This window comes from Lagopus leucura, unplaced genomic scaffold, assembly GCF_019238085.1.
Source record: "Lagopus leucura isolate 7727_CA_CO unplaced genomic scaffold, USGS_WTPT01 Super-Scaffold_100014, whole genome shotgun sequence".
NCBI lineage: Eukaryota > Metazoa > Chordata > Aves > Galliformes > Phasianidae > Lagopus > Lagopus leucura.
Window position 1 is genome coordinate 8,653,045 of NW_024962268.1, and position 23,648 is coordinate 8,676,692.

Sequence of the window (23,648 nt, forward strand, 5' to 3'; positions counted from 1 at the left end):
GAAATGAATAACTACAGAAAGTTAAGAGGAGTCTAAGAATTAACTTTTACAACTTTAATCTCCGTATTTGCTCTGACTATATTATAGGAAAATACGGGTCAAAGGGATTGGGGAGGAAAAAACTGTTAAGGAGGGAAAAAGGCATTCAGATTAAAGAAGTGATGCAGTGATATCTGAAGTCTAATCAGTGATTAGAAAATTATACATTATACTGTTACAGCTCAATTATTTTATTTCTCCCATTACTAGGAATGAAATAGCTTCCCAGCTACCTAGAACCTTTCAATCCATTATACCTTTTTTCAGCAAAACAAGATTTTCACTGCTCTTCTGGAGCAGTGTTAGGGTCCCTGGAGCTGACAGTCTGTACCACTGAGTTATCCGCGTGGATGCAACTTACAAATTTCAGATATATGCTCACCTTTTCTGAATATAGATTACCTTCAAATTATTTGTATGGTAGATATTAATAGCCAGGCATAGCCACCCCACACTGCCAGTAGCAACAAGCACCTTGATGCAGATTTAGATTTAAGTCACCAAATAGCTTTATTGTGATTTTCTAAGTAAAACTTTACAGAAAATATCTACCTGTTTTGTACACAAAGAAGGCAGGCTAGTACTGCTGCCATACAGAAAGTTTCTCTTATGAGCTTTTGTATTCGTAACATTTTTAAGCTTCCATATTAGCTCTGTGTCTCTCACAGACACTTCGACTGCAGAATTTATTTCACTTCTTTTTCTAAAGAACACTCACATGGTGACTGCCATATCAGGACATAGTTTTGGTCGTAGCTCTTGCTGACATGTAACTGTAACAAATATGTGCTAGTAACTCCTTCAACAAAATTTAATCAAAAGTAGAGCAAAAAACAAGCAACCAAATAAACAAAAAACTAAAGATGCTATAAAGAAGATATTTTGAAATGAAAGAAATACAATTTCAGTAATGTTGCTGGGAACTTAATTTACATATTTAAATGTTTTATTGTGCAGGCTACCAAAATGACCTGCAAGTGTTGACACTCCCTGGGATATTGACTCATATGACGAAAACAGCAATTGTTTGCTCCACATGTCCCTTGCGTCTGTACATTTTAAAGCAATAGGTGCTTAAAAGCAGTACTGTTTGAGTTCCTTTCCTCTTTGAACCAGTGCAAAGTTATCTAATCAATGTTGTAAAAATTCAAGTCTTGTAAACATATAACCATCAAACCCTGCATTTAATCTTCAATCCTTACGAGGTGATATGGAAAGCTAAGTTTTGTTGTTTCTGCTTTCCATTTTTATTTCGAATACCAAATTTCTACCGAATTTTTCCTCTCCAAAAGGAAAAATTCTGAAGGACAAGATAAATAGGCAATGCAGTATAACTGTAGGGCACTGTTCAATGTTGAATATTTCTAACCTTACTATACAGAAGCCAAGCATGCTATAAATACAAATCTACAAAATATTCATCATTTGGCATGCTTTCAAGCTCATGAAGAGTCTTGCGTAGCACACTGCTCTTACTCTAGTGTATTAGCCTGAAGCGTAGGGAGAAATTTTCAGAAATTGGCTCTTTGACTTCCATTTATTTTGGCTCATCTTTGCCTGTTTAGTTAGATCGTTAATATACAAAGTAGTTAAATGTTAAACAAAGTGATTTTAAAAAATAGAGATACTTAGTAATAATACTGGCAAACTTACAGTGAAAAATGTTTTCCAGGGTACATGTGAAATCATACTGACTGAACTGAACATGAAGATGAATGGTAGAAAACTGACATACAACATTAAAAAATTCAGATTGATTAAAACCGAAGAAAATAGCTTGACTTCATTAGGCTTAGAACATCAAAGGGGAAAAAAAAAAAAGCCATTCACTATTGAAGAATTTTAATTAAATATTTGCAAAAAATTCTGTAAATTATTTTCATGTAAGCTGATATATATATTTAGAGAAGTTTCTTTTTAAAGTAGTTTTGTGTATAATTTAGAGTGGCAATTAGAAGAAAATAAAAATGTATGATGATTTTTGCATTTCAGTATGCTTTATTTTTTAATTTTCGTTTGAAGGTCAAATGGAGAACTCAAGGAAAAACATTTTTGAGGAGATCTTTTATGAGAGAAGTTTAAAGGGGTTATGAAATTTCATAGGGACTTTTTCCCTGCACACAGAATTTGCATGAAAAACACAAAGAAGTGCTTGAGAAAAGAACAACAACAACAAAAAAGGGAGCTGAACCTTCTATTATCAGAATAATGCCAGTTGTTAGGCAAACTAATAGAATAGAAAAATGTAAACGACTTGGGGGAAAGAAAATGAAAATTAAATAGAAAAAGTACCATGTAGGAGAAAAGGAGGAAGAACTTAGGGACATGCAGATGCTATTATACTGCTGAAGCCGCAGGTCAGGAAGAAGTGGCAGTTTTTGCCTTGGAAGTGGGGATTCCAGACAAGTCCGGCTGGGAGGAGGTGGTGAGAGTTTGTTTGACAAATCTGGGAAGACTGATTCTTGGAAATATTATCCAGTGGAAGTGAGGATGTTTGGGTATATTGTGGCTAGGCCAAAACAGAGGATCAAAGCTAAAATTATTGTAGGATGTCATAAACAAATGAAAGTGGTATCCATGTGACTTAAAAAAATGAAGTAATGCTCATTTGAATGTCATCTGCTTGTAAGGAGTTATCAAAAATAATGGCAGAAATGCAGTTGATGAAGTGAGGTAAGAATGCTGCTTAATGACTCCTTTAATAAAAAACATTTTAAAATATTTTTAAAATAATGGATAAGAGAGAACAGGGCTAAGGAATTATCTCAGAAGGAGAAGTAAGGTAAAACTGAGAGAAGAAAGCAAGATTTCATTGAGACAGCAAGTTGAAATATGAGAGGAGAGGATGCTGAGTGTGAAAGAATTTTTAGAATCAGGGATTCGTTTCTGGCTTTAAAATATGTCGGAGCTCAAGGAGAATGAAAATAAGATTTGACCAGGAGGAGGTCATTTGAAGCACTGTTTGATGTAAGAGCAAATTAAAAATACTGAGAATCTTTGAAGTTTAGTACAAGCAAATTGTAAAAATTTAAGGACAAAACTGATAACTGTTTTAAATGGTTGTGGTTTCCAGTTATCAGTTATGATAATTAATGATTTTATACTGAGTAACAATTGTGATCATGTAACTGTTCTTTAGAAGAATCTGTAAAGATAACCTTTCAAAAAAAATCAACCACAACAATTTATTTTGTTGGAAAGAGCATATTTTTACAAAAAGAAATACCTTGAGGAAAAGCTACTTTAAACGTGTTTTTTAATTTATAAAGGAGTAGAGATAAAAGTGTCATGAATTTCCATGAAATGATAATTTAATATTTAGTTTTTGTTTGTTTGTTTCTGAGAAAGAACAAATTAAAAAAGAAACGAGCTACTTGGTTAACCATATTCTTTTAGAAGTACTCTTTTGAAAGAAAAGAAGTCCAGGACCCTTAATTGGTTTGAAATATTACTGGTTGTCATTTAACATAATCTTCAGTAGAATAATGGTCTTTCAGACATATTCATCACAAAGGGAAATGAGCAGGTAACACTTCCCTTTGCAGTTGTAAAATATTTTTAGAAAATTTGGTGTTTTAAGTTTGATGAGTTGCAAGCCTTATTTAAAAAACATATTAAGAAGGAGAAAGACCTGGTGCCTCTCCTCTTGATAGAATAGCAATTGTTTTTCTGCATTTAACACGCCAGCAAATGACTATTAGGAAGTCAGCTGGATCAGATTCAGTGGTTAAAAATAGAGATAGCTCTGCTAATCAACTGCTAGAGGATTGCATCAAGAAAAGAGAGAAGAATCATTTGCTGTAGTAGAGAGTAATTATTAAAATATGTGAAAGGAAAACACTAGCTAAGTATCATGTAAAAGTGTGTTGATTTCAGAATTGCTTTTCCACATATAAATACGCTTGTATGAAAGAAAGCTATTTAATGTACTGAGCTATAATAGATTTTCAAGAATTTGATGACACATGAGGCATCTCTTTTATTCTGTTTTATTTGCCCTTCTAGACAAAGAGGAAAGGTGCACATTGTTAAACCAGTGTCCAGTGAAGTGATGCTGAAATACTTGCATCCAATTTCTGTGGAGCATATGTGCACAGCATTAAGTTTTTGGCTACAGGCAGCTCTGCCACTGCTGCTGACAATTTTTGATACTTATTTTCCAATGTGCTCTGTTTATGCCTGATAAGTTGTTTAAGGGGGGAAAAATAACTCAGAAAGGTGGAACAGAGTTCAGACAAGACTAACAAATTTGCACTAAAATGGAAGGAAAATTAGGATTCTAGATGTCAGTGTATTCAGGAGAGTTCAGTCTTTAGTAAGATTGAGTGCTATGCATAGGTGACATACCAGATATATATATTCCTTTTCATCACTTTACTTCTACTCCGGGAAGCAGGACCCAAAGGGGAGAAGGTGCCACTGTCTTGACATTGCTCCTCACTCACTTCTTCCAAATGCAGAAAGATTAGGCCAAATGTTAAAATACTCCAAAATCTACATTTCTGTGAAAGCAAAAATGAAATCCTGTCTACTTTCAGTTAAAATGCTGCATGTAAGAAAGTCATGTCATAGTTTTTTACAGTTTTTAAGAATTTTATCATGCACATTCCAAATCACTCATAATTGAGGTTTCCAGTGGCCTAGGCAGGTATCCCTTGTAGGCCACAAACAGATAGAGAGCTGTGGGGAGCAGTTCACTCTGTCTTAAAATAGATGTCTAAATCGTGGAAATAGCCTGTCCCTGAAAGTACCTTTCAGAGCTGTCTATAAACAGAACCTAACTGACCAGCAGAAACCATGAACCAAACCTTCTGACAACTCCAGGCGAGTGAGAACATTCCTTTCTTGGTGCACCTCATTGTATCTCAGTGAATAATTCATGAGAAAAAACATACTCTGAATCTGTGCTCATAGAATGTTGTCTTACAAGTTGCCACATTTTTAAAACACATTACTACTTTAATCACAATTCTGAGTTTAAGAATTTTGTATTAAAAATGAAGCAAATCTTCGTGTTCTGAGTGCTTACATAAAATGCATGAAGTTAATCTTTTTGTTGTCGTTCACTACAGCAGCTAGATTAAGTCCTTGGAGCTTTCCATACCTGTAAAAAAAGACAATAAATGTGATTAGAGAATTTTATATAGATTTCAGTGGATATTTTGGATTAGTGTTTCAGTGGAAACAAAAAATGACCAGGAGGTGTAGTTCCTCTTCAAGAAAACTTTAATGACATAGTGAGTTATTTAATTTAACTTCCTCACATTTTTCTGAAAGATGAATAATGTTGTCCCTTTTATGGTTCTATGACTTTATGTCATTCAATCAAAAAAGAGTGCTATCCGTGTCTGTCTCATACAGGTCATTGTACAGTACCTGTGGATTATAGACTATAGTGAAGAAAACCACTCTCCTCTCTTTTAGAAAACTGTGCAGATGTAAATACATGCAGCTTAAATTTGCTTTCAAGAAGACTTTTTGATTGTGTTAATTGAAATCTTCACAGCTTGCAACAAGACGAAAGCATTATGGGAACAAATTCACTTTAGAATATGTGTGGTAGGGGAATGCAGTTTTGCTGTTAGTGGTAGATTTTTTGTTCTGCACAAGATAAATTATCTTCAGAAGTGCCTTGATAATAAAAGATTTGCTACCATGTGTAAAACTTAGGTGCATCTGTAAATTTTCAAGTTATATGTATAAGTTTTGTCTTCTTGAAATCATGGTATATTTTGTACTCTTGAAATAAAACTATGATGTCTTCTTGAAATGGTGGTATCCCTAAGTGTCTCCCAGATGTATCTCCCTAGGTATTTGAATGATAGTAGCAAAACTACCCCATTCTTCTAAAAAGGAGTGAAGTTAATCCTACAAAATATTATTTGTTTGTTATTCTTACTTAGCAGTAACTTTGTCCAAGATCAGCACAAATTATGAAATTTTTGTAGAGGGAATACAATTCTTACTATAGTCTCTGACCATGATGAGTAGTCCCTGCATAATTTACCAAAAGGAAAAAAAAAGAAAAGAAAAAAAGTTAGTCTTTACCATTTCTTTTTATCCAAAAAGATTGATGTATTTGACTTGGAAAACTTAGCTACTGGTTAACTCTGCACTGACTTAAGTTTAAGCAACCTGTGCTTATTTTTTAAGCAGCTGTTTGGCTAAGACGCTGTAATCCAAGTCTGTGTCTAGCAAATAGTTGCTAATGAGCTATGAACCCTTGAAAAACAGAAGGTATGATGGAAACATCAATAGATTTTACCTCTAAAAGCATAATTACCTCTGTAATTATTGCAATATGTCCATTTAAAGCTGACATGACTGTATTTTTATAATGCAAACTATGTTTTTATAGTTATATAGAGTTTGAATATCTGTTCATGTGTGTATGTCTTATTTAAATAGAAGAAAAAAAAGCCTAATATATTAGGGAGCCTTAGTTCAGCTCAAGTCCAAAGTCTTCCTGTGGTCTAGTATTTAGTTATAGTTTACTGACTGTTTTCCATTGTTAATCCAATATTTGCAGTTAGCTTCCAGCCTTAAAATTTGACCAAACCATAGCCCACAGCCATAGATAATAGCGTTGGTTCATGAACTTGCAATATTTTCCTAGAAAGTAGAGTCAGAAAAAATATTTTTTTTTATTCCTAAAAATGATACCAATTTTTTTTTTTTTTTAATTTCTAGCAAAAGAAGCTTCACACAGGTACTTAGATTAACAGTGTTAAGCTTCTTCTGCAACTGAACCTAACTGATCCATTATAATCAGTTAGTAAGAAATTATTAATCTCCAAATACATCACAGAATGAATTAAATGAGAATTTAGCTAAAATAAAGGCAGAATGATGGAGGGATGTATTTTCACCCTAGCTGATCAGGAACCTGGCTTCTGCTACATTGGGAAGTGATAGACTGTAAGTCCTCTCCATAATGCAAGCCTCAACTGCTGTTCATGGCACAGCACAGGCAGCAACACCACACGGTTTTTAGTGGATACTGCATCTGAATATCCTTAGAAAACCAAGTTATTGAACCACATATTTCATTTAACAAGACCAAATTCCAGGTCCCAAGTGCCTGGGGTGAGGTGGCTGGTAAGCTGCATGGAGCAAAAGTATCTGGGAGTGTTGATTGATTCCCAGCTGATCATAAGCCAGCAGTGTGCCCAGGAGGCCAAGAACACCCATGGCCTCCTGGCTTGTATCAGAAATAGTGTGTCAGCAGGAGCGGGGAGGTGTACTCAGCTCTGATGAGATTGCACCTCAAATACTGTGTCAGATTGGGGCTCTTTGTAGAATCACAGAATAATAGAATGGTGTGGGTTGTAAAGGACCTGGACCTCAAAGATCATCTAGTTTCAACCCTCATGCCACAGGCAGGGTTGCCAACCACTAGACCAGGCTGCCCAGAACCACATCCAGGTCTTCACTGCATGAGGCTCTTCACTACAAAAAAAACATGGAAGCCCTGGAACATGTCCAGAGAAGGAGAGCTAAGCTGGTGAGAGGTCTGGAGAACAAGTCTTAGGAGGAGCAGCTGAGAGAACTGAGATTATTCAGTCTCTAGAAATGAAGGCTCAAGGGAGATCTTATTGCTCTCTACAGCTGTATGAAAGGACATTGAGGCGAGATGGGGGTCAGCCTCTTGTTTCATGTAATTAGCAATAGACTAAAGGGAATGTTGCACCAGGGGAGGTTCAGGTTGGATATTGTGAGAAACTTCTGGCTGCCCAGAGAAGTGGTGAAGTCACTGTTCCTGTTTAAGAAACATACACATGGTGCTTAGAGACATGATTAGTGGGCGTGGCGGTGATGGGTTGATGGTAGGACTAGATTATCTTAGTGGCCTTTTCCAGCCCTAATGATTCTATGAGTCTATGAAAAGGTATCATGGCAGAGTGCCATGGGCCTCATTTCTGGTCTTCTTTGCAGTGTGTGGAGTTTGAACTGCTTGAGTGTGGGTAAGCCCTGGTAGAACATGTAGTAAATTTATTTACTCTGTAATCACTGAGCAAATAAGATGTATTTATTCATAAATCAGGTAGTTTGATCTAGGCAGCTAAGTGTAAGAGAATATCGGAGGGAAATGTTACTGACTATATTTTTTCTATGCCCTTGGGTTTGTCTTTTTCACGGAGTCACAGAATGTTTAAGATTGGAAGGGAACTCTGGAGGTCATCTGGTCCAACCACCTGCTCAGCAAGAATGGACACCCAGAGTGGGGCCACCTAGAGCACATCAGTTGTTTTGTTGTTTTATTTTTTCATTCTTAAGGGTACCTAGTTGTGAATATTAACATATTTTTCAGTTGTTTTTAATAGACAATGATATATAGCTCCTCCCTCTTCAATGTGTTAGCTTCCATCTGGAAAGAATATGATGTTCCTTAGAAATGAACAGCAGAGTTTAATCTTCTGGCATTCTGTCAACACCCTACAAAAGAGTATTTTTGAAATCATTTGTTATGTTGAGCAGTAACAGTTCTGAAGTGTCAAAAGTTTCCTTTTCTAATTCTATGGCTAATTCTTATAAGTGCTTTTCTGAACCAATACTTGCATTACTCTTTCTCAAACCCACCCAAGTACAGGTAATATAAGAACATCTTGCTCATCTTTTCTGTCCTTCAATCTTGTACTGCCATTCAGAATATAAGAGGATAACCTAGTGCTGCGAATTAACTAGGATGAAATGCACAACTCACAGTTAGCAAAACTGACTAGTATAGTTAGTGAGGAATTGTTCTGCTGTTGTGAAATAAATGCTCCTAGATACTAGAACGGTTAATTTCAGGTCTCAATACCTCTTTACATACTGAAAGCTATTTCATGATTTTATTTTAGTCTTCCAGGATTCTTTTTTTCCTAACACACTGACAATGTCCCTAAGTCTCCTCAGACAATGTATATATATTAGATACACCAGAATTTTTCACAACCAGGAAAATGGTATCAGTTGTTGCAGGTTTAACTACAGTGCTAAACTCAAGTCTTACCAAACTACAGGGGGTATTTGTTTTGTCTTAATAAGGAGAATTGTCTGTTTCTTCAAGTTGTATACAAAAATGACAGTAACCTGGCACCTGCAGCATTCTTTCAGTGCTTTGGTGTCTGGATGCTTGTTAAGCAGCTAATTTGCAAACAAGAAAGCCTAAACTCAGAGTGGTTAAGAAAGATTCTCCAGACAAAAATGTTCCCAAACACAGAACAAAACAATTCAGCCTGTGTCTCATTCCCTAAGCCATGTTTTTTCCAACCTACGTTAATTTTCAATTTTGTGAAATTTAACACTGGTTTTTAGTTATTAATTTCAGAATGAGAATTAAGAAGCAAGCATCCTCAAAGTGACTTGAATCCTGCACACATTTTATTATCAATGTCTTAATTATTTCTGTATCTTTTCTTCTGTAGACACTGACTATAGTCAAAATATCAGTCACCAGATAAACACAGATAATAAAATAAAATAAACTGTTGCTTTTACTGTTAGCATATGTAGCAGGAACAGCTTCAACTTTTGGTATTCTCTTTATCTGACAATACTTTTTCCTCGTTTTCATTATGCAGTGAATGCTTGTATTAATTGTGATGGCATTCTAACAAGAGCTTAGTCCAGTTTTTTTTCCTATTTTTTTTTTTATCTCTGTCACCCTAAAAAAGGATCCCAAGTAGGAAAAGAAATACTTTTTTTTAATTTTAATACTACAGAATTCTGTGTACAAATCCAATGCTAAAATGTCTGTTTGTCTAAAATATATGCTTGTGTTAACGAACATTACGTATCTTATATGTACATCTCTAAAACTGTGCACATCTGCTAATAAACAAGTGTATGATAGTGAATACACTTACACAATTCTCTTCTTTAAAATAATTTTAATCTTGGATTTTTGGATTTAATATCATAAAATACAATAGCTCTTACTTAAAAAATATTGTCTGGGAAAGAAAGAATGCCTGCAATGAACACAGATTTTTCCATCTGCTGAGAATTGTCTCAGACTTTACAATGAGGTGGATCTGACACTGAGATTTCTCATATCTTTGAAAAGTTTCATTTACTTCTGCTGATGTCTTCTTACTATTAAAAAAAAAAAAAAATTAATTCATTACATCCATAACGAATTTTCCACTACTATCAGACTGAAATGGCTGTATATCTCTTTACTTCCTTTATTTCTCTCAGTCTCTCACAATTTGAAAAATTGTTATTTGACCCCATAGCAAAGCCTTGGACCTAAAATAAATGATCCACCATCTTTCTCCTCTGTTTAAATCATTTATATAATCACCATTTATATTAATGTTAACACAGGCTTTTTATATGAATTTAAGCTTTTGCTCATATTTTGCTGAATTTGTTCTAAAAGTTCCCCTGGAAACCTCTCTAGAAAATTTTCTCTTTCTCACTCTATTAAATGCTGAGCTCCTTGCAAATAACTTTTTTCACAAATGGACCTGGAAAGACACGAACACTCAAGGACCATGAGTTCTCCCTTCTACAGAAATTTGTTTTTCAGGAAATCCATGCTGAGAACAGGCTCTGATTTGACTGCTTGGAATATATTCGCAGTACGATAGTGCTATATATTATGGCTTCTGTTCTGAAGTTGACAGGCACTTGGAGGACTGAAGTTTATTTCTACAGAACTAATGAAAGGAGCAAAAAAAAAAAAAAAAAAAATCATATTAGTTGTTTTTTAGTGTTTTATCTCCACTGATGATCAGATATTTTTGAACCTGAAACTGAACTGAAAAGCATGAGCAGTATATACTTAATACACAGCTACAGTTAGTTTATGTAGTATAGTAATAATTAGTATATAAATATGCTGCAGTGTACTAGTAGTTATATTTGTGTTAACTGTAAGTAGGAGGCAGCAGTGAGACACTTCTGACAAAAGAAAGGATCTTGTGATACCTAATGCATGGTGCAGCAGAAATTATCCCTGAATATTCCATTCCTCTATACTACTCTGAAACCATTCAGTGTACAGATCTCTTTGTCTTGCATGTGTTCTTTTGTTGATATGGGAATCACGTTGATATTTTTCAACAATAAACAACCAGATGAGCTTAAAAAAAAAAAAAAAAAAAAAGCTGCAAAATGACATATATGTTGTAATAGCCCAGAACCCCGATTTCATACCAATTCTCTTTTTCTTTCTGATCCATTCCATCTGTTTACAGAATAAAAAAGTTTCACAACATAGTGCCAGAATTTGAGTCCATTGTCACAGACGTGTGCACACAGTGACAGACCCAACTGTTATTAAAGGTCCCGTGACTGTGTGACCCTTTGAGCTAAATTTATCACAGATGCTTTTTCCACCCTTTGAGGTTAACTTTTATGATTCTGCCGAACTCTTACAAAAGCTCCTGTGTTAACCAGTAGATGGTATTTGAAAGATGGATGCCAAAAAACATGAAGAACAGAGTGCTTAGCATGAAACCTTATTAACATTCCTTCTGCTGCTGTGGAGCACTTTGTGTGCAGATGACTAGCACAAGCCTCCAGGGCAGTTAGGATCTTTCCTGTTGATATACAGTGTAGTTTGTAAATGCATTTTATTGTACTGCTAGAAAGTGCAAAGGTTCCAGAGAGCTTTACACATTTTACACACATTTTTGTTTGATGAATGGTTTGATATGTTAATGCAGGACCTGTTCATCATGTTTTCCTTCTATTTGTCAAGTCTATGTACATTTTCAGAGTGAAATTTTTACTGCTTTCTTTCATTATTAATCAAGCTGCACTACTGTAGAAAGTAATACGCTTCAGAACTTCTTAACACTTTACAAAGGAATGGCTATTATGCATGTAACCACTTGTTGAACAATAACTCTGCTCTTTCAATTAAAAAATATACATATAACATAGGATAAAGGAAATTCAAAATGTATATTTTGTCTGCTCACTGCTTAGTTCTCTGCATGTTCATTTTTTCTCTTTTACCACTGAAATTGTCAAATTACAATGATATTTCCTCTAAGGAAGTAACTCTCAAGCCTCTATGGTAAGTTTTTGTCTAGATATTAAAAATGCAAGCTTGGCCATTTGTAATGCATAACTATTAATGTACTTACTATAACAGGAAAATATCTCTTTCTGCAGTACAGGAGAGAGTTCTTCAACCAGGCTGTTTTGTCCTTCACCAGTTATTAACAGTAGCTGTTTGTATGTGTGTTTGACTTTAACAGTCACGAAGGAATTTTATTTTTACTGAACTTCCCCCCCAGTGTTTTGAATTTCTTTCAGAGACAGAATGCTTTCTGGTTTGTGAAGTTAAACAACAGTACTTACACAGTATATAGTAGAGGCAAGGGTTAGCAGGAAAAGAAAGGGAAGAATTATACTTTTAGGTAAGACTTTTAGTTAACTTGGAATGGAAGATCTTTGTTTCTTTCTTTACTCCACAGAGATTAATTTATCTAGCAAGTCTCCAAATGGAAATTCCCTGCAAGCTCACAAGCATTACTGTACCTTACATTCGTCTTTTCCTTTCGTTCTTTGTCCATCAACATTGTTCTTTTTTTTTTTTTTTTTTTTTTTTTTGAATGTGATTGACCTTTAAACCTGTTGTTATCAGCCTGCAAGAAAGAGATAGAGACTCTTTTCAGCTGCCTTGTTTCCCATGTGACCTACAGGGAGAATAGATTCAAAATAGACTAGTTCCTCCCAGGGCAATACAAGGCAGAAGAGAAAAGCACTGTCATTTCCGAACAGCACAGTGCTAGAGTAAATTCAGTGTGAAAAAGGAAGGAGTTGCAGCGTGTCAGAATTCTTCCTCTGGAGCCGGGATTATTACAGGAAAAGCATGTGAAGGATTTTTAAGGAGAGAATTTTAAAAAACTCTTTGAAATGGAGTACTTGGAGCATTATAAGGACAACTGATGTTTGAATGCTAGAAAGACTGGAGGAATTTTTCCAAAATGAGCATTGTTATGAAGCCAAGATCCCGGTCTACCAGCTCCTTAAGGACTGTCGAGGCAATGTGGTAACGTGTTTGGCTTTTTTTCTTTCAAGTTTCCTTTCCTAATATGGGGACACAGACCTGCCCCAGGAAATTCACAGGGTTTGATTTTGATCTGATAGATTTTGCACGGTTATCAAAGTTGTTCAGCTATTTCACAGTTAATAGTAAGAAAAAAAAAAAAAAAGTAGTTTCTTTGTACAATACTGCATGCGTAGTATTTTTTAATGAGAAGAGTTTTGCGTAGGTTTTTCCCATTTAGTAATCAGGTTCAGACCTTGCACTTACAAACACTTTCTAAAAATCTTCGGTAATCTTCAGCAGCAAAGTTATTACAGTCAGCTTGCAGTTCTGGAGGCTGGAAAGCAGAACTAAGCTATAGTTTGCATGAGCTATTTTGAGAACCTTACATGTCATTTTGCTGCATAAATAGACCAACTGGTAGAGATAAGTGTCCTGGGAGGAGACAGTGGCATGAGTGAGAAACTGTGCTGTGTTATGGCTCACACATTTCCCTGCACTCTCTGCACAGAGGCTCGGTGGAGTAAAGCAGATTGTAATAGTGATCTGTGTGTGTGATTTTCTTGCTATTGGTTTCAGTTACCAATTGTCTTTAAGGAGATTTTCCTGAGGGACTTTATGCTTTGTATAGCTTAGCAAGGGCAGACGGGACAATTTTTTATGAGGTATGTCCTGGTTTTATGATTTTTGGTTATAGGTATTCCCCATCATATAAAATATATATAAAATAAATTCAATTTTCTCTTTCAGTATCTCCCACATTTTTTTTTCTTGACCTTTTTTTTTTTAATAAAGTCATTGTCATTTTTGTAAAAAAATAGCAGACTAATTGTTCATTACTTCATAACTGCTACAAAACAATATTTTAAAATACAGCCTTTGTTTAGACATGTGTCCCATGTGTTACTGTGGGATAGAACAGTAACTACATTCCTTTCTGAGCAAATATACTAAGTTAACATATTTTAAAATTAGCTCTTAGAGCATTATATTTCAGAGAGTCCTGAAATTAAATCATTCCAGTACTGTTGTTAAAGCTGGTAACTTTTTCCAAGCTGTTTTTTAACTGAAAACGTGTTTCAGCAAAAGAAAATGAAGCAACTGTAGTACTCCAGCTAAAGAATGCTCCCAGTTGTTCTCAGAAGCTGCTAAGGAAGTGTTCTGCTGAAGCAAATGCAATAAAAAGTGTTTCCTTATCTTTATTAAAATGTAGTAAAGTAATAATAAAATGTCAGTGAACTGGATATGACTAAAGCATTACGCTGTGCCACCACATAAAACAATTGTGTCTGGAAGTGTCACAATAAACTGTGTGTATCCAAGGTAGTGAGCTAAACTCTACGTACCATAATTATTACGTAAAGATAATGCAAATGAATCACTATCTTCCTGATTAACTTATCTTCCTTTCAATTACATCTTTTTTTGACTGCTGACTGCTTCTATTGAGTTGTGCAGGGAAAGAAAAACAAAATTCTTTCAAAAGGAAAAAGAAAAGTCTCTTGTGCTGTATGTGCAGGCTAGTATGACCACCAGGTACTGTCTGAAATAGCTGCCCGTGTCCTTTTTTGCCAACGCCTTTAGCTAGCGCATTGATCTGGTGGGTGAGAATCCATTTTCTACTAACTGTGAATTGAGTGTCATTTCCTACCCTGCCATTTGGAAACATTACCTGAGGTCAGGACGTGTCTGAGAGGGAGATTCTTGAATCTGTCTGGATGAGGTACATACTGTTCTCTGGTGGCATGCGACTGAGCAAGGCAGGCCCTGCCTGCGTGGAGGACTGGAGGAGGAGCAGGTGGGGAAGGAGGGAGGGAGCCAGTAGCCCCTCCAGAGCCTCCTTGTGAGGAGCCAGCTGGTGGGCTGCACAGTAGTGGTCTCCAGCCACTTGCTGGCTTCAGCCTGGGGTTTCTGATCACCAGACCTGAGAGTCTATGAGTTTAGTTCTGTGGATCGTGCCATTCCCAGTGTGTGATAGGACAGAATACCAATAAAATTGTAACAGTCTCACCATAATATTAAAACAAAATGCTTAGGTGCAGTTAGTGTGATAAAGGCAGCAATGCTGGTGGACATTCAGGGTGGGAGGCAAGGAGGGCTGCAGCACATAATTCTCCTTATCTGCTAACATAGCAGGAGGAACCAGGATAAGGAGAAATGGAAGACTGCAAAAAGAAATAAAAATTGCAGTGGTTTTTTTGGAGCATAGGAATGAGTCGCAGTGTTGTACTATGAATATCCATCTTGGAATGGTTTGAGAGAAATGATCCTGGGATATTCATACATGGCAGTTTCCCATTTGAATAATGCTCCCCTGAAGAACAGAATCCAGGCTCCCAACATGCCTGTAAACCAGAGAGAGGATGGATGAAAGAGAATTCTCTATTCTCAATTCCCTGAAATCATACTGACCCTCCATCCAGAGCAAGAGAAGAACATTACCGTATATGGTAAAAACATATACTTTTCGGTATTAATATTTAAAAGCATCCAGAGGGTATCACCCACTATTAGTGGGTACACCAGCCTGCTCCAAGGAGGCTGTGCTGATGTTCCACTGCAGGGTCTACAGACAAACATGCATCTAAGACACCAGGGGAAACTTCACCGAGCACCGTAATGACAGAAGTAAATGTAGACGAATAATGATATAATAATAATTCATTTAAGAACGATTACTTAATAATTTAATATGGCTTTAGTAGCACTGATTTCTGACTTCAAGATGCAGTTGTGAAGTGCAATTGTGAATGAGAACATTCGGGAATAACAGTCTAAAACCAGTAAGTGGTGGTACAGACTTCTCAGTGGCAGAAGTTGGATTTATCTTGTTGCTCCTGAGAAGAAATAACAACATAGTGTGGAAATTCACATTAATGTAAAACCTTAGGGGACAGTATTAGATAAGTATTTAACAGCGTTTTCTTGACTATTTAACACTGCAGAGTGTAGGAGGTGTAGAATGACCATGTGTTCCACCAAAACACATATTTTACTTTCTAAGGTTTTTTTTTTTTATTTTTTGTTGCTTAGATTTCTTTGGTGATATTTTTTTGTGCATAAATATTCATTTGGAGGAACTGAAATATGCTTTTGAAAACCTAAGAAAATCAAGCAAGTCAACTAAGTAGCCAGGGGATCTGGACAGAAGCATATTGACCAGATATTAGAACTTCTCTACTTTTTCATTATATAGGTAATTAGTAAAAAAGATCTAAGAAGTATCAGTAATATTGTCAGCTTTTACCACAGTTCTTTCTGCAACATACCTGTTGCTTCTGGATTGGTAGTTATCTGTTTACTTTGTGAGTTAGCCTTTCTCTGTCCTTACTTTTTATAACATATGCTAATTCATGCTTTCCTGGTTTTTGGATCTTACGGTTGCCTGATCTGCAAAAGGCACATACCAGCCTCTCTTCCACCCTCAGAGCAGAGGCATGTGGTGATTCAGTTTGTGGTAATCTACAGAACATTATATATGGTCTTATTTAACCCAGTGGGTGGGTAGCACTGTTTGTCTGTGATATCAGGAAGTTTAGAAGACTGGGAATTGCTGAAGGTTGTTGGAGGAAGCTTCTCAGGCTACAACATGGAACAAAACATTTTGAATGAGCTTTTCCTGCTTGTACCTTTATGTCAGAGGTTCCAATAAAAGTTCTATCTAATGGAGATCAGAATATACTTGTGGCTTGACACCAGTGGACAGTGTTGTTTCTGGGGCAAAGAAACTACCACAGAATAATGAGATCCATCAATGCTGACCTGAGCTAGCCACAGTGGCTTCCCAGCCTGAACATGGCACAAAATTAGACCTTGCCATGGGCTTATCCCAGTCTTTTGACATGAAGAGGGGGTTATTCTATCATGCTGTCTAGCCTCAAATAGTTTAAATCCGTAGTTATTGCTATCTGCTCATTGCTAGTATAAAGTTGATATTAGTCATAGAATTATAGAATTGCTCAGATTGGAAAAGACCTTCAAGATCATTGAGTCCAACCATGACCTAACCATTCTACCCTAATTCTAAAATCCCTCTGCTAAATCATGTCCCTGAGCACCACATCCAAATGGTTTTTAAACACATCCAGGGATGGTGACTCAACCACCTCACTGGGGAGCCTATTCCAGTGCTTAACAACCCTTTCTGTACAGAAGTTTTTTGTGATATCCAACCTAAACTTCCCCTGGTGCAACTTGAGGCCATTTCCCCTCATCCTGTCACCAGTGAGAAGATACCAGCCCCACTCTTGCTGTAAGCACCCTTTCAGATATTGGAAGAGAGCAATAAGGTCTTTCCTCAGCCTCCTTTTCCCCATACTAAACAGCCACAGTTCCTTCAGTTTCTGCTTGTAGGGCATACTCTCCAGGTCCTACAGAAGTCTTGTTGCCCTTCTTTGGACCTGCTCCAGCACCTCAATGTCCTTTCTGTATTGAGGTGCCCAAAACTGAACACGGTACTTGAGGTGAGGCCTCACCAGTGCCGAGTACAGGGGCAGGATTACTTCCCTAGTCCTGCTCTCCACACCATTCCTGATACAAGCCAGGATGCCATTGGCCTTCTTGGCCACCTGAGCACACTTCTGGCTTATACTCAGCATCAGTCCATCAGTCTATCAGTACACCAAGATCCCTTTCCATCAGGCAGCTTGCCAGCAACTCCTCCCCAAGACTGTAGGGTTGCCTGGGGTTGTTGTGACCAAAATGCAGGACCCGACACTTGGCCCTATTGAAACTCATACAGTTTACCTTGGCTAATTGATCCAGTCTATACAGGTCCCTCTGCAGGGCCTTTCTCCCCTCTGGCAGATCAACACTCCCTCCCAACTTGGTTGGCATTGGGCTTCTGTAATTACTGACTTTCAGACTGGCAATCCCAGTTTTGTGAAGATCAACAGTAAAGACAGGATATTCCTGAAGGAGTATTTCTCTATAGGACAGAGAACAGTATATAAATGTTACTGTGAATTATACTAGCAGCATGTGCATCGTTAGGATGTTGAAGAGATCAGGGTTTTGTATTCCTGCACAAGATGAATGATTTTTTTTCTCTCCAGTATTATGTTTGTTTGCAGGAGGAGTTTGTCTGTTGTAACTGATGATATTGCCTATTTGTTATTACCACGGCTTATGAAACCACTGTGGAAGAGAAGTGGATTGAGACCTTGCTGGATTTTCAATTGCACTTTTAGTATCTAAAGAGGTTAAATATGGTCAATTTGGACAGCTAAAAGCAAGCTATGCATGGGGATGCTATAGTATATATGCAAAACTGGAGGACTGGTAAATGCTGAACAAAGTCTATGAGCTAAAGATGACCTTTCCTGCAAGATTGTGACTTTGGTGCAATTCATAGCTGACTTAATTTATTATAATAGACTTTCATAAGCAGTATGGGCCCCAAATCATGAAGTCAGTAGAAGTTTGTGGTGGTGTATAAGCTTTTATTTATTCTCCCATTGTCTGTCCTAATGAGGAAGCCTGACAGAGTTAAGCTTCACACTATTTGTCAGCATCATGCTATTTTCTACTTTGTGGTATGTTAAAATCATATTTTTATGAAATGAAATGAAAATTAATACTATTTTCTACAGTCAATTAAGGATGATGTTTATGGTGATCAGATGTCACTGGGGCTGATCAGTGTTCTCCCTAGCCTAATCTGTCTTCATCAAAAGAGGGAACTTGAACACCTACTCAACTTCTGCTGTTGCGTTAGGGTTATTATATATGAATCCTTGCCTATGTGTAGATGTGTTGCCTAAAGTTTTGGCTAATCTCTTTTATGAAATTGCTAGTACAGTTTTCCTCCACAGCCTTCTAACTATATTGCAAGCTGAGTGAGAAAGTGCTTTTTAACTGTGTTCCCAACTGGCATCCTGTTAGTTTCAACAGATGTCCCTCAGTTCTGTCATTATGGCATTTGGTAAAAGATACTGCATTCACTTGATCCACCATCTTCATGATTTATAAAGCACAGTCATAATCTCCTTAGCATTTTCAAGTCAAAACTGCAGAGTTGTAGCCTTCTTAGTCTTTCCTAATAAGGGTGCTGCTCAATCCAAGCCATTTTAGCTGCCAATCTTTTCGTTTCTTCAAACACAGCTATGTTCTTGAAATATGGAGACCAAACTGCACATATTACTCAAGGCTTGTGCACATCAAGGTTTTTATACAGTGATAAAATGAAGATTAGTTCTTTATTAAGTACCCTTACTTATCATGCCCATTAGCCTTTTTGTCTGTCACTGCAAACTGAGTCAGTGGTTTTAGAATTGTATCTGTTTTTCTTTTCAAGACAATTTCTTGGCATGATCTCATCTCTGCATTTTTGTACAGCTGAAGTATTAGCCTTGCCAACATAACATCAAATTACTTTAACATGAATGTAATAAGAACTGCTGTTTTAAAATAATGTTTTTTAAACAAGCAAAAGTATTGTAATCCACACCAGACAGAACAAATGGCAGTTTGACTCCAGCAAAGAAAGGGCACATACTCACAGATGCAGTATTTCAAGCCACATCAATCAATCCAGTAAAACATACATGCTATTCTTCCCTCGCTGCATGCAAACACATGATATAGTTCTCTGCCATTCGCTTTAGTGTCCAGCTATCCATGCTTAGTTTTCCTGGAGAGATGATTCTGCTTTTAAAGCATAGTTTGTCCTCAAATCTTTTCCTTCTGCACATATGCAGATTAACAGGTTGTGGACAAAGCTCCATTTAAATTTAGCCAGACCGTGAGACCAGCAAGGATGAGGCACTTCATTTTCTATCTCTAGCATTACAAAAAGAATGCTGCAGGTGTCATGGGTGTCCAAAAACTTATTCACAGATCGTCCAGCTGAGGATAAAAAGTAGCCCAAGTTTTCAAATCTGGATCAATAATGAGGTATCTCCAAAAAAGTATTCTCCCATTTATTCCCTTTCATAACACCATGGCTGAACTAGTTGGCTGCAGTTTTTTTCTAAGATGAGGGGCACATTTCTTCCAACATGCTTTCATGAGAAGCACAATTTCAGTGTAAGATATAAACAGATTGGATTCAGCACACCAGAACACAGATGGCTGCTATGTCTACCATGGCAGACATGAGTTTACCTAAAGTTGCAGTCTCACACCCTTAGTGGTCAGAAATACATGCTCTCAGGGTATAGCTAATATAATTTATTTTAGACATCTGTCTCAGAAGATGTGCTCTAGATGCCACATACTTTGTCAATGAAACCAATGAAAAATCTATTTACTTCTATTATGTACTGCTTGGCGTAATTCCAGGTATTTTTGGACAAACCTAACTCATACAGTAGCACAGTGAAATTCTCAGACCTCACATTTAAAAAATTCAAGGTCCACTGATGATAGATAAGGTTATAAATTTGACACCAAAGGTTCAAAAATGAAAAGGTGAGGAAGAGATTGGTTATTTGTTTTTTACAACCTCACAATTTGAAAGACAATCCTGTCATTCTTGAATACTTACTTTTTGTTGAATACATGAAAGATAAGTAAAGAATCATTTCTTATTATATTAAGATATGTGGGCTGCATACCAAAACCTTCCTGCATGCAGGAACCAAAAGAACTATATCCATGACCAAGCAAGGGATAATAATATCCTCCAGATGGACCATACCATTTAATCCCAGGCACCACTACCCCTAGCAAGTAGAGAAGTCACATCTCCATTGCCAGTCTGCAAACAATTCTGTGCCCATGGGTTTTCTGCTAGGTATAAAATATACCTGCAGTGGGACAGATACACCTAAACTGCTGATGAGAAACAGATTTTCAATCATGCTTTAGTAGCAAATATTCAGCAAATTCAAATGCAAGACCTTGCAGCTATGTTGAGACACCCCCCATTACAAATACAGTCTGGGGGGGTGATAGGATTGAGCACAGCTCTCCTGAAAAAGACCTGAGCTGGTACTGGTGGATGGGAAACTGGACATGAGCCATCAGTATGCCCTCACAGCCCAGAAAGGTGCAGAGAGTTCTTTACAGAGAGAGTGGTGAGGAGCTGAAGCACACTGCCCAGAGAGGCTGTGGATGCCCCATCCCTAGAGGTCAGGACCAGATTGGATGGGGCCATGGGCAGCCTGGTCCAGTACCAGATCTGAAAGATGGTGGCCGTGCCTGTGGCAGGGGGTTGGAAATTGAAGATCTTTGGGGTCCCCTCCATCCCAAGCCATTCTATGACTCCATGAAAGTCAACCATATCCTGGGCTACATCAAAAGAAGTGTGGCCAGCAGATCAGGGAGGTGCTCCTGCCCCTCATAGAATCATAGAATGATAGAATGTCTTGGGCTGGAAGGGACCTCAAGGATCATCAAGCTCCAACCTTCCTGCCACAGGCAGAGCCACCAACCTCCACATTTAATACTAGACCACTAGACCATACTCTGCACTGGTGAGGCTTCACCTGGAGTACTGAATGCTGATGTGGAGTCCTCAATACAGGAGAGACATGGACCTATTGAAGAACATGAAGAGAAGGGCCACAAAAATGATCCAAGGGATGAAACAGCACTCCTACAAGAACAGGCTGAGGGAACTGGGCTGTTCAGCCTGGAAAAGGCTGTGAGGTGACCTGAGAGTGGCCTTTCAGTATCTAAAAGGGAGCTACAGGAAAGAAGGGAACAGACTGTGGAGATAGGACAAGGCAAAATGTTTCAAGCTCAAAGAGGATAGATTTAGGTTAAATATAAGGGAAAAAATTTTTATAGTGAGGGTGGTGCGGCACTGGAACAGGTTGCTCAGTGATATGGTGGGTGCCCCTTCCCTGGAGACTTTCAAATAGAGGCTGGATCAGGCCCTGGGCAACCTGATCTAGTTGTGGGTGTCCCTGTTCATTGCAGGGGAGTTGGACTAGATGACCTTTAAAGGTCCTTTCCAACTCTAAGGATTCTAAGATTCTATAAAATAACTGTACATCTGGAGGACCATTCAGAAAATCTGGATTTTCATACCATCACAGATAGGTTCTCTGTGCTGTCCATGGGGCCATCTTCCCAGTGGCTCGCTAGAGAACCTCACTTCCACACATGCACATCTGTGAAAATCCATACTGTAAATCTTCCCCACATAATTTATAAATAAAATGCTTTGCAAGTTTCTCCAAGTTGCACTGGCAACTTTTTACAGAACAAAAAACATCTTTTTGTTTTGTTTATTTCTTCTTACTCTTGATTCATATGTGTATTTACTTCTCTTGTTTTGTATAAAGATGTTATGATAAGGCTTTTATCTGCTGAGGTTTCATGTAGATAGGAAAAAGGAAGTGCAGAGGAAGGATGCCTGATAGACTCAAATGCCATTTCCCATGTACAATATAGATCACATCCAATTCATCATTCTGAATTTGTTATGTCTGAAATTGCATTAAAAAAATGTTGGCAGATGTAGCCCTAGCTCACAGAAAGAAAAATTATGAATTAAATATGAGCATTTATAAGTCAAAAGGCCTGCATTTGCTGTAAAAGTGTAAGACAACTGTCTAAGCTACCTCTGACATATTTGGTAACGGTAAAATTGAGCATATTCATTCATGAAAATTTACAATGAATGAAAATTCGAAGAAGCAAAAGAGCAACAGTAGTGTCAGTGTATCTGCTAGTGATATATCAGCAGACATTTTTCAGTAGTACCTGCCCCTTAAGTCTCTTTTTGTTGATGTTCTAATGTACTTGTTTGCTTACCAAACAGAAACCTACACAGAGTTACCCTAAGAAGGTCAGTAATGGACAGAGTGAAAACCAACATGCATTCTGTCAGACTGGAAATGGAATTAAGACCTGTAAAGGATCATTGCTTATGCTGGAGAACCAAGATGCATTTTCCACCTACTTCCAGTGTAATGCAAGGTTGCTTGTAAGCATGTCCAGTGATGTGAAAGCAATTAAAAATGTACAAAGGACTGCTCCAGTTGAACGTGCTTTTGTAAAATGCAGCTTCAAAGCAGTTTGTAGCTAGGCAGTTAGTCTGAGAGGAGCATTTAGCAGATGTTGCTAAATGCTAAATGCTTCAAATGAGTTTCAAATTTTTTCATGTCCCCATCAGTTTTAAAATGGTGTGAATTCTGAAATTGAAATGTCCCACAATTATGTAATAATTTAATTTCCTACTTTTCTTATTATCTCTTAACCACCTGGAAGTCAAACCATTTGTACAATATACTTTGCTATCTCAAATAGTCTGTACTCAAGCAATTCCTGACTTCTTGTTTATTTGGGAACAAATCTTGGTTTAGATGGAAGAAACTGTATACTATATCTTCAGCTTATTTACAGCATCAAACAATTGGGCTATTGGGTTTGGATTTCCTTTGTTTCCTGCCCTACAGTCTGGCTCTTTTTCCTTTTTTTTCTAAATTCCTTTGGATTTATTTACCATTACTATCCACTGTTTCACAACTCATTTTATTAGTGATTCTGAAAAAGTCGTTCTAGAAGTGATGATGCTTTTGCTGTAAAATGTGACTGAGAAGAGGAATTGTGTGCACGTCAGGAAGTACTGTGATTTCATGCTTTTCAGTCTGGAAAACAGTGGTGTTTCCCTGACTTCTTTTCTTAATTAATTCAGTAACATAGACCTATGAATCAGATAACG

General features: G+C 37.2%; 1 protein-coding gene across 5 annotated transcripts in view; it reads left to right on the forward strand.

The window, feature by feature from the left end:
* The window catches only part of LOC122182103 (cAMP-specific 3',5'-cyclic phosphodiesterase 4D-like), a 268,281-nt gene that overhangs the window by 180,292 nt on the left and 64,341 nt on the right, over window positions 1-23,648 (forward strand). Inside the window, exon 1 of one of the 5 annotated variants that reach the window (XM_042875098.1) lies at window positions 12,725-13,036. The exons of the other annotated variants lie outside the window; for them this stretch is intronic. Within the exon in view, the coding sequence (XP_042731032.1) occupies window positions 12,972-13,036 (65 nt within the window). The 5' untranslated portion in view covers window positions 12,725-12,971. Of the gene's footprint in view, window positions 1-12,724; window positions 13,037-23,648 lie in introns of those variants that run through there. 5 annotated transcript variants of the gene reach the window in all.